At 41.7% G+C, this 16,360-nt stretch overlaps 1 protein-coding gene across 1 annotated transcript in view; it reads left to right on the top strand.

Annotated features, from left to right (window-relative positions):
* The window catches only part of PTPRG (protein tyrosine phosphatase receptor type G), a 405,785-nt gene that overhangs the window by 77,442 nt on the left and 311,983 nt on the right, over positions 1-16,360 (top strand). Inside the window, exon 2 of the mRNA XM_082059907.1 lies at positions 11,217-11,321. Coding sequence (XP_081916033.1) covers positions 11,217-11,321 — 105 coding nt within the window. The remainder of the gene's footprint in view (positions 1-11,216; positions 11,322-16,360) is intronic.

The raw sequence follows: 16,360 nt of genomic DNA, 5'->3' as shown, positions 1-16,360 counted from the left end.
CTATGGTCTCTGTTCTCAGCCAGAGGTGACCTGCAGTGGCACTCGAGCAAAGCGTGTGTTGTTCCCAGCACTTGTGTGCACTGAGCGTCTCCTCTCAAACTTGGCTCTTGCTTAGAAGATGGTGTGCATCTGAGGTCCTGCCGTGCCCACCGCAAGGTGAAAGCATCCCTTTGTTCCTTATGGAGCTCTTCTTTTCCTCTTCTACTCTCGTGCTGTGAGAGCTCTTCTTGTCTGAAGATCAGCAATTCTGAGTGCTCTAAAAACTTACTCTTTATGAGGCCTGTTAAGAAAATTTATGTATGAAACAAGGAGGTAGAGAATGGACACAGCATTTGAGACTGGAGAGGTTATGAGCATGAGCACGCCAAGGCACGGCCAGGCAGGACTGAGCAGCCTGTGCTGGGCTGTCCAGTCTGGCATAGAATAGGGCACAAGGTTGGTGTTAAAGATGCTTTGATTCATTCCACAAGTCATGTGTGATCCTGGATTGTCCCTTCCTTCCCCGCACCAGGTCTTAGATATTTGGTTAAGAGTGATTTTTTTTTTTTTTTTCCTTTTGGGTTTTTGTTGAGTAATGGGCCTCAAACAGCATGTGGCACTGCAGTGACAGTCTTGCCAAAGACTGTCTAAAACTGAGTTATTGCTTCCAGTATCTCTGTGCATGTGCCCCAGGATAGCAATTGCCTTTTTCTGCAGTGGTATTGCAGTATGAACTTTCATCTAATTCATTATCCACCCTAATGCCCAAGTCTTTCTGCATTACTGCTTTCTAAACAGCAGTCTCTCACTTCATTCCTGCACTGATTATTATTTCTCCCCAACTGCACTGCCTTCCATCCATCTTCAGTGGAATGTCTCACATCAGCCCATTTCGCTGAGCTTGCCAGACAGCTGAATATTTTTGAGGCATTCCTGCTTGCTTCTCCTCCTCCTGCTTTAGCATCATTTACATTTATTGAGTATGGCATGAGTTGTGTCCTCCAGATGGTTAAATTGGTTGTATAGGAAAGAACAGTGACCCTGTGCCTTTTCAGACTGTGCTGCATACCATCGCTCTATGATTACAAAGTGTGCGCCATTGCTGGCAATTTTTATCTATTTACTTCATCTGAGCTCTATTACTGCTTTTTTGTTCTTGCTGCCAAAGGCCTTAGTGCTCTTGCTCTCAGTAGTATGAGGTTTTGTGTCGAGATCTTTATTGCATTCTCCGGAGACGAATGACCAAGGAACCAAGTATTAGTTTTGGACACTAAACAGCACCAGACTCTCCTGCTGGGAAATTTCCAGAAAAATTCTTGCCTGGGTGAAAAACTAATGGGGAACTGAAAAGCAAAGATGGAAGTTTGATTCATTTTACAGATCAGCTCTGTAGTATTTATAGTGTCTTTTCCCTTTGAACAATGCAACTTCTTGGAAGGAGAGAGTTCTCAAAATGGTAGGTCACGTTTTTGGGGCATATATCTCTAACAACTTGTTCAGTCAGCGCAAAAAAATCTCTATTTATCTCACTCTCCACTTTAGATTTATATTTTGGGAAATAAATGTGGATGAAACCCTTTGCTACAAAATCTGTATGTAATGCAAGCTGTCAGCATGTAGATCATAAGCCAAATTAAATACATTTTTACGCAAATAAAAATGAATGCTTGTTTTCTTGGTTCTACTCAGCTTTTAAGCTTGATCCTAAAATAATTTTTGTGGATCTGGCTGGAATTGCTGTTGCATGCTGGAGGCACTAAATCTGGCTACCTGAGCACTACTCATCTGTTTCAGTGCAAATCTCAAGTTACTTCTGCTCGGTTTTGGGGGAACATGCTGGTTTATGCCCTTCCATCGTTCCTCCAGGAGATTGTGCAGCAATAGATGGCGAGACCTGACTGCAAACTGAGAGGAAGATATTTCACAGTGGGACCATAGCATTTCTCCTTTCTTTTCTTAAATAGTTCTTTATTGAGCTTTCCACCTTCTCCATTAATTTGAGAGCCTGAACCAAATAACCAGGAAGAGATTGATGTGTCCTCACTTTATTTCCCACAGTCAATAAACTGTTAAATGGGCCAAAGGACAGGGGTTAAAAAAATCATTTTGTATAAAGAATGAGGGATTTTTATTCGCTGACAGAGCCCCTGTCTCTGAAGACTTTATAGTGGGGCAAGTTTGATGCCGCACAGTGGGAGCAGCTCCATTGGCTTGATAAAGTGCCTCAGTGTTCTGCGTGTGAAGGAAATCAGTGCTGTGCCCTGCATTTTCTGCTGGATGAATGCTGGGCTTGCTGCTCCTTTGGTGTTGGAGGCAAGTGGGTTTGAAGGGATGCCTCCAACTGAGGACATCATGCAGCATTGATGCCGAGCTCTAGCCCAGGAGAGATCTGGCATGGTCTTATGCAAGAGCAAAGAAGTTCCTGCTTTGTAGATATATGCTTATCTTTACTGATACAACTCAAAGATGGCTTTAATGGGATGATGACATGAGTAAATGAAAGTGTAGGCTACCTATGGGGAAGCATGAGTAGATCTGGCAAGATGGCAGCCCAGCTGGACAGAAGTCGTGCATGGAGCAGGTCTGCATCACAAGATCCTTGCTACGGTTATTTGGATGAGTCTAGTAAATATATATATATGTATATATATATATATATTTGTATTTTTTTAAACCAAGATACTTTTTGTTATTTGACTTAGGGAATCTGTTTTGAAAACACAGTAAGGCTGCACTAAGACAAACACACATAATGGATACAAGCAAATTATTTCCAGAGCAGAGAGGTGAAACTGGTGATTTTGCGTGAGTTTGTGTGTTTTTGTGAGTACTGCTGGGTTTAGTGAAATGAAAATGGTATGACTCTGCATTAAGCAAGGAATTGAAGGTACAAAATACTCCATTAAGGTCACATTTATTTGCTAGTCAGAGGCTTCTCTTAAAACAGCTGCGGCATGCAGCAGTGTTAGAAAACCCTGAAGGTTTAGGTACTTGCAATAAGGCAGGAAGTGAAATAAAGCCCCCTTTTGCTGTTGCTAACGCATCATACAAACAAGTCTCCGTTATGTATGTGTGGTTTATCCATTTCCCACATAAACCATGCCATGAATGAGGCGACCAAGATGGCTTCTTCTCAGTGCGCCTCTGCTGATGGATTCAAGTCCCTTCTGTACAAATACACTGCGCTGCCTTGGATCCCAGCTTGGTTTGTTTTCAAGCCTGCCCTTGGGGAAATAGTGCAAAGACAGAGGAGCTGGCTGTGTGAGCAGTCATTCTGCCCTGATGCCTGGGTTTTAATTGCCTTGGTTCACTCTGACCATGCTACCCTAGATATCAGAGAATTGAGTTTATCTGTTTTCTCCCCAATATCTGCCATGATTCAGTCAGCACTGTCTGAGAGAGCATCAGCTTTCCCGTGGAGGTGAGACTTGCTTATGAACCTCTGCTCTGAAGTTTTATTCCTGTGCTTGCATCATACACTGTTATGAATATAATTCAGAGGTGACATGACCCTTCTGAAGGACAGCATGGAGAGGTGATGAACAAGGATGAGGATTCCTCCTTTTAAGAAATGCAGATAATGATGGTTAACAGAAATCTGAGGGACTGTGAAGGATGCACAGACCAAGAGTTTTCAAGGTTAGAGTTTTCAGGTGCTCCCAATTATTTTTCTGTCCGACTACTCAAATCAGAAGTGTCTAAAAGGAGTCAGATTTTTAGGATGTAATGTGCATTAGTTGTCTTGAAGCTATCTCAACTTGGATGCCTGAATACCAGTCTGTTTGAAAACTTTGTCTTAAAGGTGAATGTAGTGTATTTCAGCATGCAGGGAAGTGACAGGGAACGGTTCAGTGGGTCCAGGTTTTACTCTGGGTTTGGATCAAACAGCTGGTTTTGATGTGTTTGGGGTTCCTAGTGATGGGGGATGATAGTTTCTGAAGCAGAGGTCCTCAAACGTCATTGCCACAGCTGTTACCATGACAAACAGCAGCCCCTCCATCCCAGGGGAGAAGTGCAGTTGTCTGGGCTACTTTTTTCTGCTCAACATTTCTGCATTTTGTTAGGGGAAAAGATAACAGACTTTTTTTTTTCCATGATATCTTGCTCACACATGGGTAGATTTGAGCTCATGTACTGTGGCCTGAGAACCTTGGTCTGAGAGAGTTCCCCAAGTTCTCTGGCAGAAGTTTGCTGCAGGGTGCCCTCCTCCTGGAAGGGTTGATGTTGCAGTTGGTTTAATTTGTATGTTTTTATCTTGAGATGGAAGTTGTTGGCACTGTTGGTTATCTGGCTGACTTTGCTAATTCCTAGTGGAAGTGCTGCAGGTGATGCCAGTTGACATGAGTGGTCCAAATTCACCAGCTATGTCATATCTTGCACAGCTGGTGCCAGCAGAGTGTAAGCCACGAAAAGGCCAAATCAAAGCCCTTTCTAATCATCCGGCAGCATCTGTCTCTTCCTGGCCTCCCAAGCTGCTTTTTCTGAGTCCCCTTAATGGGGCATCATTAATGCAACTTGAAGTTGCCTTGCTGTCTTGCTAATGAGCTTTGCTCATCTTGCTTATGAAGCCAGGCAGGCTGAGAAGGATGCCTGGGCACTCGTGACAGAGGAGCCAGGTTTGCTTTTCTTGGGGAGGACATTTGCTGCGCTGGAGAGCAGCTCATAGCACTGGGCATTGCGGGGCACTTTGTGTCCTTGTTCTGGTTTGGCATCTGGCTAGCTCTGAAGTGGAAGACTCCTGCCACCCTTAAACTCCATCCCTTGTAATGTAAGGAAAAGACTGCACTGTAAATCTGTTTTCTGTTGCTTATCTACATCAGCTCTAATGCTTTGGGACTTGCATTGTGGTGATACATTGAAGTAATACAAAATTGTATTATGCTTAACTTGCTGGTTTTGAACTCAACAGGTTACCAAGGGTTAATGCACCCAGTGACTGCTGTATTCATGTTTGGGATAAGGGCTTTTAATTCTGCTAGTTATTTAATCCCCACAGTTTGACAGTGTGTTCCCTGGACTATTTTTCATCTTCAAATTGCAGTCTGCTGGTTAGTTCCTGTAAAGGCCTGCTGTGCTCTGCATTTTTGTTCTTGTTCTTAGGATTTGTGCTGTTATCACATCATCTATCAGAGAATGAATGGTGTGAAAAGTCCCCATGTCACTTTTAGGACTAGATCTGTGGATTGTGATCATACAGGAATTAAGGGGCTGCCTGGGTGACTGTCATCTGGGAAAGGGATATACAGCTCTTGGCAGATGTCGCATCCGGGTTTCTGTTGTTTCACTTAGTTGTGAGAAACTTGTGATTTGTAACTCTCGTATTTCTTTAATGGAACGGTGTGAAAATTACGTGTGCATTCATAGGAGAATGGATTTTGTCTTTTATCTGATAATCAGAAGAAATCTCTGTAGCATAATCAAAGGAAGAAGTCTCATTCAGGATATAATTTGTTGATGCCGTAGACCACCATATGTTATTTTAACTTTCATCCTTCTTTGGCAAGATATAAAATAATCTGCAAAATATGGGAATCTATGGCTGAGGAGTCTGCTTAAAAGTAATACACTCTCAAAATGGATTAGCTGTGCCTGAAATATTTCTAGATTTATTTGCTGTCAAAGGGTGGTAAAATATTTAAGGCAAATAGCCTAGTTTTGTTTAGCAAGTTTTCCATGGAGGAGCCTAGAGAGATGGATTTAACCATTATTTATTTTAATAGTATAAAACCACTTTAATTGTTTATTATTATTAATTTATTTCCTATCATTATTTTTTCCTCCTCACTTTTTCCCTTCTGGCCCATTTGACAACATTTATCTTAAGAAGCTGCCCAGGAGCCTAAATTCTTTTCAGCAGAGCGTGTGTTACAGTGCGTAGCATTGCAGTGTCTTCAGCTTACCTGCCTCTCTTTAGCACAATCCAATTAAAATACAGTAAATACACAGAGATAAAGATGCTGCTTTTTTTCAGTGAGACTTGCTTGGAGCTTTAGGCTTGCAGATGGCTAAGTGTCTTGGCTCACTGATCTCTTAAACTCCGCTTAAGAGATGATACAAAAGCCCTTTGGGTAATATTTCTGTGCCCCCTCCCCCTTTAAAATACGATGTTGTGCAGTCTTTGAGAAATAGTGGGTTTCTTGTTTTTGAAAAGTTTCCGTTCTACAGGTATTGATTTGATAAAGAACTATTTGCTAGCGTTCCTTATGATTTAGTGGTTTTTGATATACACTAACAAGAGTTTATTTTTAACCCACCTCCTTTAAGTGTTTTCATAGTGTGACATTACTCCAGATTCCAATAGTCAAGGCTCTTGCCTCCAAAGTCTGGCTTGTTTTCCAGCCGCAGCACTAGGTTGAACTACATCAGTTAAGAAGCATGTCCACATTACGGCTAAGACTAAAACTGATTCTACTGCCAGTATAGTCCACAGTGGCAAGTCACAGAAAGATTATGAGCTGAGCAATGTGTGTACCTTTTACTTTGTACCATTCTAATCATAACAGCTGAAAACAGATTTGTGTGCAAGCCTTGTCTTCAAAGAAGGCTTAAAAGAATCTGAGTTTGGCACACAATCTAGTTAATCTGCCATCGTAACTAATGATTTCACCATTCAGACATAAAGTATCGACCTTAAAGGATTTTTCTTACATAGCTGATGGCTTGATACCTTTTAAACACTAATGCCAAGGGTATAATCTCTCTGAATAGTATAATAGCTTTATATTTAAGGTAGATTGGGGATAAAATTTTGTGTTTGCATGTGAACTATGAATACCAGTAGGGTATTCAGGCAGGAATTACCTTATCGTACCTTTGAGGGCACTTATCAAATAATTTTTATTGGAAAGTTAATACATCGAGACAGAGGGAATGGAAAGCTGATCAGAATGCTAAGGCGGATCGCAGCATTGCATTGCTTTTGCTGTCTGCAGATATGCGGCATGGGTTGATTCATTTAGCACGTCATCTAAAATCATGTAGCTTTCAGTACCGATGAAAATTATATGAAATTGTGTGTAAGAGATTCCTCCATGTTAGCTGTGAAGGATCTTCTGTTCCTCGCAGGGCTCGGATGGGCGCAGCACAGCTCCGCTGGCTGCAGGTGTTCCGCTCCATTGACACCAACGCCGCACCGGCTGCCAGGGGAGTTGCTCGGGATTTAATTTCACGCTTGTGTATCTGAGTGTAAGATCGGTCCCCTTCTCTTTTAATCGTGTATCTGCAAGTCTCACACCATATATTAGGGTATTCATTACTCCCCTGCCATCAGCGCTGGCATGATGAATTAAATAAGCCTTGCAGGGCAAGGGCTTCTGCTGTCCCTCCTCATGCTCTTTGCCTCCTGCTCTGTGTGTGCCTGTGTTTCACCCCACCCCTCTATTTTGGCTGCTCCGTTTTGAGCCTTCCTGCAGCATGTTCCTGCCCCTCCTATTGTCCCCATTTCCACTTCCCCAGCTTTTCCAGGGTTCTCACAAGAGAGGAGCCTCCCCATGTTTGCTCCGTGCTGGACCCGTCGGTCTAATTGATGGCTTTTCTCCAGCATCCAGTTCTGCAGGAGCGGAGCAGGAAACCACTTGGCTGCTCCCTGTTCCTGAGCTGTTAACTGTCTCCCAGCTGAAAAAGACTTGTGGAAACCCATGGTGACTGGTGCTAATGTAACTTTCCCAGAAGATTTTCTCCAAAGCTTGTTTGGATGTTAGAAATGCTGAAGATGTTGGTTGAGTTTGAGTACCTTATATGTATAGCTCATGAAACCGTGGAATGTTTCAGAAAAATGGATAAATATACTCTAATGGCTGGGGCTGAACAAAATATTTTAGCTGTAGATATTTTCAGTGAAAGGAGCAGACTGAGCAACGCATAGGTGCTGGTTAAATTTTGATTTGTGGTGTCAAGTTGTTTTAGTTGGAATGCACATGTTCAGCCCTCCTCATCCCCCAAATCTGGAAAAAGTAACAATTCTGCCTGAAATGTAAGATGGTTTTGATAAAACACTTTGTTTTTCTGAAATAACTTGACTTGAATGCTTTGGCTCTTCCAGACTTTCATCGGAAAAGCCGCTGTGTGCTCTGTTCTCTACCTTGTCCCTCTTCAGTATGAGAGAGCCCATTGACCCCAGTTGACATCACAGAACAAAAGCACCATGAGATTGAGTCTGTGATTTCCTGATGACTTTACCAGTATAAGATATTGCCAACAATAGCTATTTGTTCCCACACTGTTTTGTTGGAGTGTTTGTGTGGCTGTATGGGCTGGGGAACTGAGCCAGCTTAGGGAAGAAGGTGGTGTCATGATTTTCAACAGAGACAGACCATTACCTTTCTAGTTCACAGCACGGCCAGAGATCTTGACCTGTCATCCTTTTCCGAGAGTTTCTGCAGCTATCCAGTAAACATATATCTTCTCTAAAGTGCTAATGACTACTGAATTATTGCGTGTTTGCAAGGAAACTATCAACATTAATGCTGGGCTGCCTAACAGTGGTGCAGGATTTTATTTAGAACAGGGTGTTCCAATTTGTTTCTTTTTTCAGTCTTACAGAAGATATTTAGGGATATAAGCAGTGAGTTCCTTCCCACAGTTCTCTTGACAAATACTTGAGGTCCCATCTTGGTTTGTAGCATCCTTTTTGGTGGAAATAAATTTGTGTGCAGCATTGGTTCTTCACCATTTATAAGTATAGGTGAATGTATACATCTATTAAGTGTCTCTGCAGAAAACTAAAACTGCGTAATTTCACAGGAATGTCAGGTTTTTAATTGCATAAATAAGATGCTGACTGAAGCAAATGTTCAATTTCACATTGAAGTTAGGCATTCATAAAGGCTTGGATTTGCATAATTTAATTTTCTGCACAGAGGATACTGCAAATCAATGGTATGATTCATAGCCATGCCGTGATTGCCATGTGGCTTTTTGACGATTCAGACTCAGAGTACAAAGGGTTTTACAACTTCAGACGTTTTGCACTGACTCAGAGCCTTTTACCTTCAAGAAAAACAGATTATTTAAACATTGTTTCTTTCTTCTGATGGTAATGATGGCACACAGAGGGGCTCACTGAACAGATACCTGCAGGAGGACTTATTCCTTGGAGGAGGCAGGGTGGAATCTTCCTTTTACCTGCAGGAATCAGTTTTTCTGGGCAACAAACCCCCACAACTATTTCCCTCCTCTATGTAGAGGATGCCTGGAAGGAAGCTGCTGTTGTCTTTCATTTTGTAATAGGGAGGGACTTTAAGTGTATTTCTCAGCATGCATGACTTTGAAGGGAATAATTGGGCTGCTTTTTTCTGATAGCCTTTCCAGCCATCACCTGAGGTATTTCTGTGTTCTCTTCCTTGGGATTTTCATGGTCTCTGATCTTTGAGGTGTGGGTGTGTTGTGTTTGGTTTTTTTTGTGTGTTTTCCCAAGAGGGTTTGGGTCTTCACATCCCTCACCTGTTCTTGCCCACTGAAATGAGTGCCTGCTCCCTCCCAACCAGTTAAATGTATTAGGGTAAATCAGAAAAAGAAAAACAAAAAGAAAGGAAAAAACCCAAGGTTATGTGTTATACTGTCGCTTACAAATCCTGCTAGCATGATGTGTTCCAGTGCTTCTAGTTTGCATCCTGGAGTGAATTAGCATTTAGAAAGTTGCCAAGAAATCTGCAAAACTCATTCAAACCAGAGGGTCGTAATAAATTGTACAATTAGTACCTTTGCTCACACGAGAGAATATTTGGCAGGGGCAAACCTGTAATGCCTTTCCTGAGATTGCATGAATTTTCCTGCCTCCTGGATTCCAAAATCTGCAGAAGTCCATGATCCACGTTGCAAAGTGAAGGTTGTCTATAGATATGGGTAGCCCTCAGACACAGCATGTTCTCTGCTACCATGGCACAAAGGGATGTCACCCAGAAATTCTTCTATAAGGAAAGAAAGGCAAATTCTGAGTTACTGGTGCTTGATGTTCAATAAAGTTCTGTTACAAGCTTCGTTTCAGCCCAGCTGTAATTTGGCAGGGAGTAGAAGGGAATACAGTACTCGGTAACTGCATGCGGGTAGCAGCGCTTTACATGGTTTTCTAAAGCTTTAATTTTAATTATTCAGCTAGTTTCTTACTGATCATATTAGTGGTTTGGGAGCAGTTGGACTTAAATTTCCATAAACCAGTGCGGTGCCTGCTTGTTCTTCTCATTCCATATCTGCAGATCTAATGTTTTTTTTTTGGTCTGTGTTTATTATAGCACAATAGCTTTTGGCTGCGGTGCTCTGAGAAAGTTAGTTTAATTTATTACAGAATCTTTACTGACATTTGTGAATCCACACACCTCCGGTTTAGTTCAGTCACATGCATAAAACCAGTAAACAAAATTTGTACATAAAAGCCCCAAACTAGCCATGACCTCATGGAAGCTATGCATTTCTTTGCAAGAAAATAAAAATAAATATTGAGGTATAAAAGAGAAATCCTGGGATGCAAAGCAGGATGCTTTCTTTTCTGTTTTGGTTGATGAATTTAATTCCTTCTAGCTTGTGAAGCTGTACAACAATTTCTTCATTACTGGCCTCTCCCTTTCGTACCGTAAGGCATGGGGATTGCACGCGGGATACTTTTTCCGACAAACACACCCTTCCCCTGGCTAGAAAGCCGTTCTATGGGCTGCCTTGCTCCAGTGAATCGCGTGAGGCGATGCTGCTCCAGCCTTGCCCGTGTTGAGGCTGTGACCCAGGGAGTCTCAGGCTGCATGGGGAGGAGATTCATTCGGTCTTGACTGAAACTGTCCTACGTGGGATTTCCAGATGTGGTTTAAAATAGGTGCAGTTACCAAAACCAGGATAACACCAGCATATTCCACATGCTTCCATCTGTTTTCTTTTAAGGATATTGATAATTTTTGCATTGAGCTACCATTAGTAATTTGGTAGTCGCTAGCAAAATAACTCAACTTTTGGGTCTAGACAGAGAAAGTTTAGTCATGTCACAGCTCATACTAGTTTCCTTCTGTATATAATATGTTTGTGGAAATTACTGGAGTTATGCAGGCATGTGCCGGATGAGAATAGTGGCATCAGTGAGTCTTGGCTTCTCTGAGTCATCTTTGGATATTCCATGGGTGAGGAACATGCCAGTTGATTTTTTTCAAGTAATGCCAAGTTTGTAGTCTCTGCTCAGCAAAGATTTAAACTTCACAGTGTGAAGTCCGGGGAGTAAATACCACTTTTCTAACAATTCCTGCTTCTTCTCTTCGCAGCTCTGACTGAAGGTTATGTTGGCTCGCTGCATGAAAACAGACATGGGAGTTCTGTGCAGATACGGAGGCGAAAAGCTTCAGGGGATCCTTACTGGGCATACTCGGGTGAGTTGACTTCTTCAGAGGCCTGAAACATCTCCAAAATCAAATTGTTTACTTGCTTTTTGTTTCTGCTACACTCAGAAATAGTTTCAATTAGCTTTACAGTATATTTTCTTCTGCGAACTCCTTTGCAAAGTCCCTCTACACACATGCTCTCAGTTCTTGAATTCCTGCCATTTATCTGCAGGATTTGCCTTATTACTCTGCTCCTTCTCACACTCTTCTTTTAGTTTTTCAACATGCCTTGAAAAAGGAATGTTCCCACAAACTTTTCCTTACACTCCTTGTCCAACCAGTACATTCCCAAGCTCACCATTTGCTACCCTATCAAGTTTTCTAGGAAGACTGTGAGCATCCATATATACATCCAGATAAAAGAAAACCTATAAATTTTACAATTATTTCTTTGCATGCATGTATATTTGTGGTTGTGTATAAGGATACCAACGAGACCTGTCAGTGCAGTGTCACAGCAGGATGTGTGATGCTGAGAAGGTAGGATATTGGGAGAGTATTTTATTGTTTGTCCCACTGCTCTTGTAAGTCTTATGGAAAACCTGATGTGTCTGCACAATTTTGAAATGCCACAAATCAAAATATACTTTGGAATTATGTCTTTGTATGATTTGACAGTTGGTTCAGGTCTAGAAGATTCCAGGTAGGTATTTGAAGTTGTTAAAAAACCCACCAACTTGAAATCATGTTAATAATCTATGTCCTCTGGGGAAAAATGTGTAATATGTAGAAAGTTTTTATGAAGACTTCAAACATCGTAACAAACTTGTTGAAGATCTGAGATGCATTTCAGATATTTGGTGCTCAGCCAAGAGGCATGTTGTGCGGGTCCAGTTTTAGCTGAAGAAGTTCTTTCTAAGAAGTCTGAATACTGATACCAGATAAACAGGCAAATGTTAACTTTAACTACCAACTCCTCTCTTTGATACAGACCATAATTTTCATTGGATACGAACTGTAGGTAAGCTTAGAGTTGGGTTTTTTTTCCATTAATACACAAAGTACCAGACGTCACAAGTTTTCTCGATTAGATCTCAAAATACAAGCTGTCTCATTTGCAAATGAGGTCACACAAGTGAAATACATCTAAACATTTTGGTAATGTAGGACAAATTACTACTTTTTGTTTCTGTTACTGAAAAATGTATTTGAAATATTCATTATAGGCAGTTAAATGAAGGTGTTTTAAAAAAAGGTAAAACACTGGTGGAATTATTCTGTTGTCATGTGTCAAAACTCTTTGCCTGAGCTACTGAACCTTTTTTTTTAAACCTGTCCTGGTTTATAAAAAAAACAAGACCCCAAAACAAACAAAGCAACAAAACCCCACAAACTTGCCACCCATCAGTTTATGCATAGACAGTTTTCCTAATTTTATTTTTGTGATTGGTGTTCTTCCTTTATGAGTAATATCACTTGTTCACCCCTCCAAAACAGCTTTTACCACCCACGAATCCTTTTAGATTTATGTCAAAATAAAATATGTAGTCCTCATGTGTAATTATACATTACCTTTTGGGGTTTTGCATCCTTTTGTCTATTGATAAATCTCCTGCTTCTATGAGGAAAATAGCCAATCTGTTTTGCAGAGAACAGATAGCGACTTCTCAGCTGTCAATCACATGCCATTCTACCTGATTAGTGCTCTCTAATTGGAACCTTTTTGTCACTGTTTCTTATAAAAGGAGTAAATTAGGAGTTGAAAAAGGTGGGAATGATATATTTACCAGCACTTGTCAAGAAAGCAGAAGAGGATACAATATCGTTTTCTCAGGATGCTTTGTCAGGCTGCTGTTTTAACGGAGTGACTTGAGATGCCATTCCAGGGGGATGTGGTTCGGGACCAAATACTCCAGCTGCAAGAATTCCTGCTGAAGGTTTAGTGACATGAAATACTGGTGTGAGCAAACAGATTTGGTACTTCGTGTCCCGGCTGTATGGGTTGTGCGTGTCCTGCGTCTGAGCAAGCCCATCCTGGAAGGGGATGGAGATCTGGGCTCCTCCTGAGCCCTGTTGTGGTCTCAACCTGCAAGGAGGAGCCAGGGCCACGTGCTAAGTGTGGATGCTGAGATGCAGGCAATAATTTGGGTTGTGTCTGAGAGGGAGAAGGCAAAGGCAAGTAGAGGCTTGGGAAAGACATGGTTATTTCAAAGGAATTTTCCAGGGTTGATGCTATGTCCTGTAGGAGTTTTCAGTATTGCCAGCATTTCATTGAGAAAGCGAGGAAATTAAGATGAGCAATTAGGTGGGGAAAGGAGCCTGTGCTCTGTTAGAAATTCAGTTTTTCTACAGGCTGCTGCTTTGTCCTGGCTTTTTATATGCAGAAGTTTCTTTCTCTTTCCTCCCCTCACTTGGTTCTTTCCAGCTCCATGCAGGATTTTCAGCCAGTTCAGCTTGTCTCACTTGTTGTCTTCTGTCCCTATTTGCTCACTAAGGGAATGAGAGGTGACGAAAATGCCTAGCTGCTGTGTTTAGGTTCAAGATGGGAATAAATGGTGGGTGACAGAGCCCAGATGCCAGACAGATGTTTGTTTCTAGCTGAGCACAGTGAGGAGGATGATGATCGTGTTATCTGATTCTTTCTCCTTGCTTCCTTGTTCCCCAGAATATTTCCCAGGAACCCTGAGCAGGGCTTGGCTAAGCAGTTTATGTACTAACAATGTTTGTCCTGCGGGTAGGGTTTTGGACGTGACTAGGAAGTTTACATCAAATGAGCCTACAGAGAGTGGAAACTTTACTCTGCAGTAAGCAATTAGCCTGTGTCAATGAATTCCAAGCTCTTTTACAGGCATTATCTGGTAGGCTGCTTCCCTTCCTTATCCTCAGATGGTTAGGCCAGCTCCCCTCTGCTTAGTTGTACAACATCTGCTGGTACAGCCCCAGCAATTATGGTCAGGGAAGAAAGTTCTGCTAGACTGTGCTGCTGAATCTAAAGTTTCTTCCAGGGGAGTTTGCCAGCTGGATAGATAAGACCAGGACAACTTCTGGCAGCCGTCAGTAGGCAGGCTTCTGTTGAACCCAAGTATTGACCAGCTCGCTGATGTCTCTGCTGGGCCTATATTAGGCTGAACTATGGCTTTATATTGATTTCAATTGAGCTGTACTGATTTATAGCAGTGGAGGCTTCTCAACATTTATGTCTGTGCCTGCCTGCTTGCAGAGCTTCTGTATTTTTGGGCTTAAGTGTTCTGTAGTAAATCCTGAAGTGGGGATGGAGAGGTCTGGAAGCAGGTAGCCAGTTGTGGTTTTCCTGCCTGGAGGTGGAAAAAGGGCACAGCCATATTGCAGCGAGCCCTCAAGTCTTTATCTTCCACAGAATATATCTGTCCTATATTGTGCTTTCAGAGTAATTCCTCTGTAGCCTGTAGGAAACTCTTCTGCTGCTCCATGCTCTTGTGGAGGGTGGTCTAGGGATTGATTTGAACTCTAGAAATCAGGAATTTTCCTGGTTTTGTGAGTGATCTGTAGAATTACCAGGTACTGCCTGGGAATATTACTCCTCTCACGCACAAGAGTTTAGAGAGGTCTTGTAGACATTTGTATAAGGCGCCTACCCACTTAAATGACCCTGTGAACTTTGGTGCCCTGTGCTCATACTACGTGTGCCCTGGACGAAGCCGTGGAGCTGTACCACAGAGCTCTCGCTTCTCTCTCTGATCGTAAAAGAAAGGATTTTAAAGCCTTATAAAATAAGCCTGTTGCGTACAGAAAAAAATCTGACTATAACATTTATTCCAATTCAGAAATAAAACTCACAAAAATAAAGACTAGATAATTAAATGAAGAAGGCCATTTCAAATGGGTTGTGTCAAAAAGACAGAAGGAAACACAATCAGCCTTTCAGAAGAAACTTTGTTAAGTCTATGCTAGCAGCTCTTTAAACCAATTTCAGAAGTGAGCAAACACTGAAAACAGAAGACTAACTTGTCTTTAAATAGGAACTGCAAGACGTAACAGAAACTGAGATCTCCTAGATGGTCTTTTTAGGATTTTTCAGGAAGCTCAAACTACGCTTCTAGGGGGATTTCTCTGCTCAGTGTGTATTTGTGTATGTTTTGGCAAAGTATTTATTCCATGATCATGTCCTATGGTTTGCCAAAGACTTCTGAAATTGCAACTGACCATGTTATTTGCAGTCCAACAGCAATGTGGAATAGGCACAGCACAGTGAAAGCAAGAATTAAGTGTGGATCCTAAATGTGCTTTAGTGCAGTCTTTTCACAGCTGTCTTTTCTGTTAGGCTAATCACTGAATGGATACATTTGAAATAATTTTTAGCACATCCTTATAATTGCCACAGAACTCTGTGGGCTTCTAATACTTGTAACAGTGAGGGCTAGTAGTTCAGGTATCTTGTCATCGCTGTGGGAATATTTTTGTAAATGTATGAGCTGTTTATAAAACAAAACAAACTTGAAATCCTACAGCAATATGCAATTGAAATATCTACCAGATCCAGGGCTTTCTGACTTGCCCTCCCTTGTGTAATGTGAGTCTTCACAGAGCACAATATTGCAGACATTTAAAGTTGCCTCTCAGTGTCAAGTGTTGCATCTGTCAGTGCTGAGAACACTCTGCTGGTGACCTGAGAAGACCCTATTTTGCCTTGCAATAACCCAAAAAATGGGTAGTAAGAGGGTCAGGACTTTAGGAGGAATTTACGGTATGAGACGCTGATGCAGATGCTTGTATCTTAAGTGATAGCAGCTCTGAAGGGCCTATACCTACTCATGTCTGTTTTTCTGAGACACTAGTATGTAAAATTAATATGACAATCACTGCATGAGATTGTGGAAAACCAGTGGCTATGTGGAAATATGCTCCTTCTCTTACTCAAAACGGGAAACTCTTCCTAGAGTCTTCAGATATAAGATGTGAAGTCTGATTATTTCCAGTATTAACACATGATCAATGGGTGTGGGATGGGAGGTTATGCTGTCCTGGGGCAGGATGTTGTAGGCAATGGTGCTTTTGTCACTGGAGTTTCCATGTTGAGCTCTGATGCTGGGACTGGTGTACCCTGCTCT

The sequence above is a fragment of the Streptopelia decaocto genome (assembly GCF_964273445.1).
Source record: "Streptopelia decaocto genome assembly, chromosome: 8".
NCBI classification, from domain to species: domain Eukaryota; kingdom Metazoa; phylum Chordata; class Aves; order Columbiformes; family Columbidae; genus Streptopelia; species Streptopelia decaocto.
This window is presented reverse-complemented; position numbering and strand designations above follow the sequence as displayed.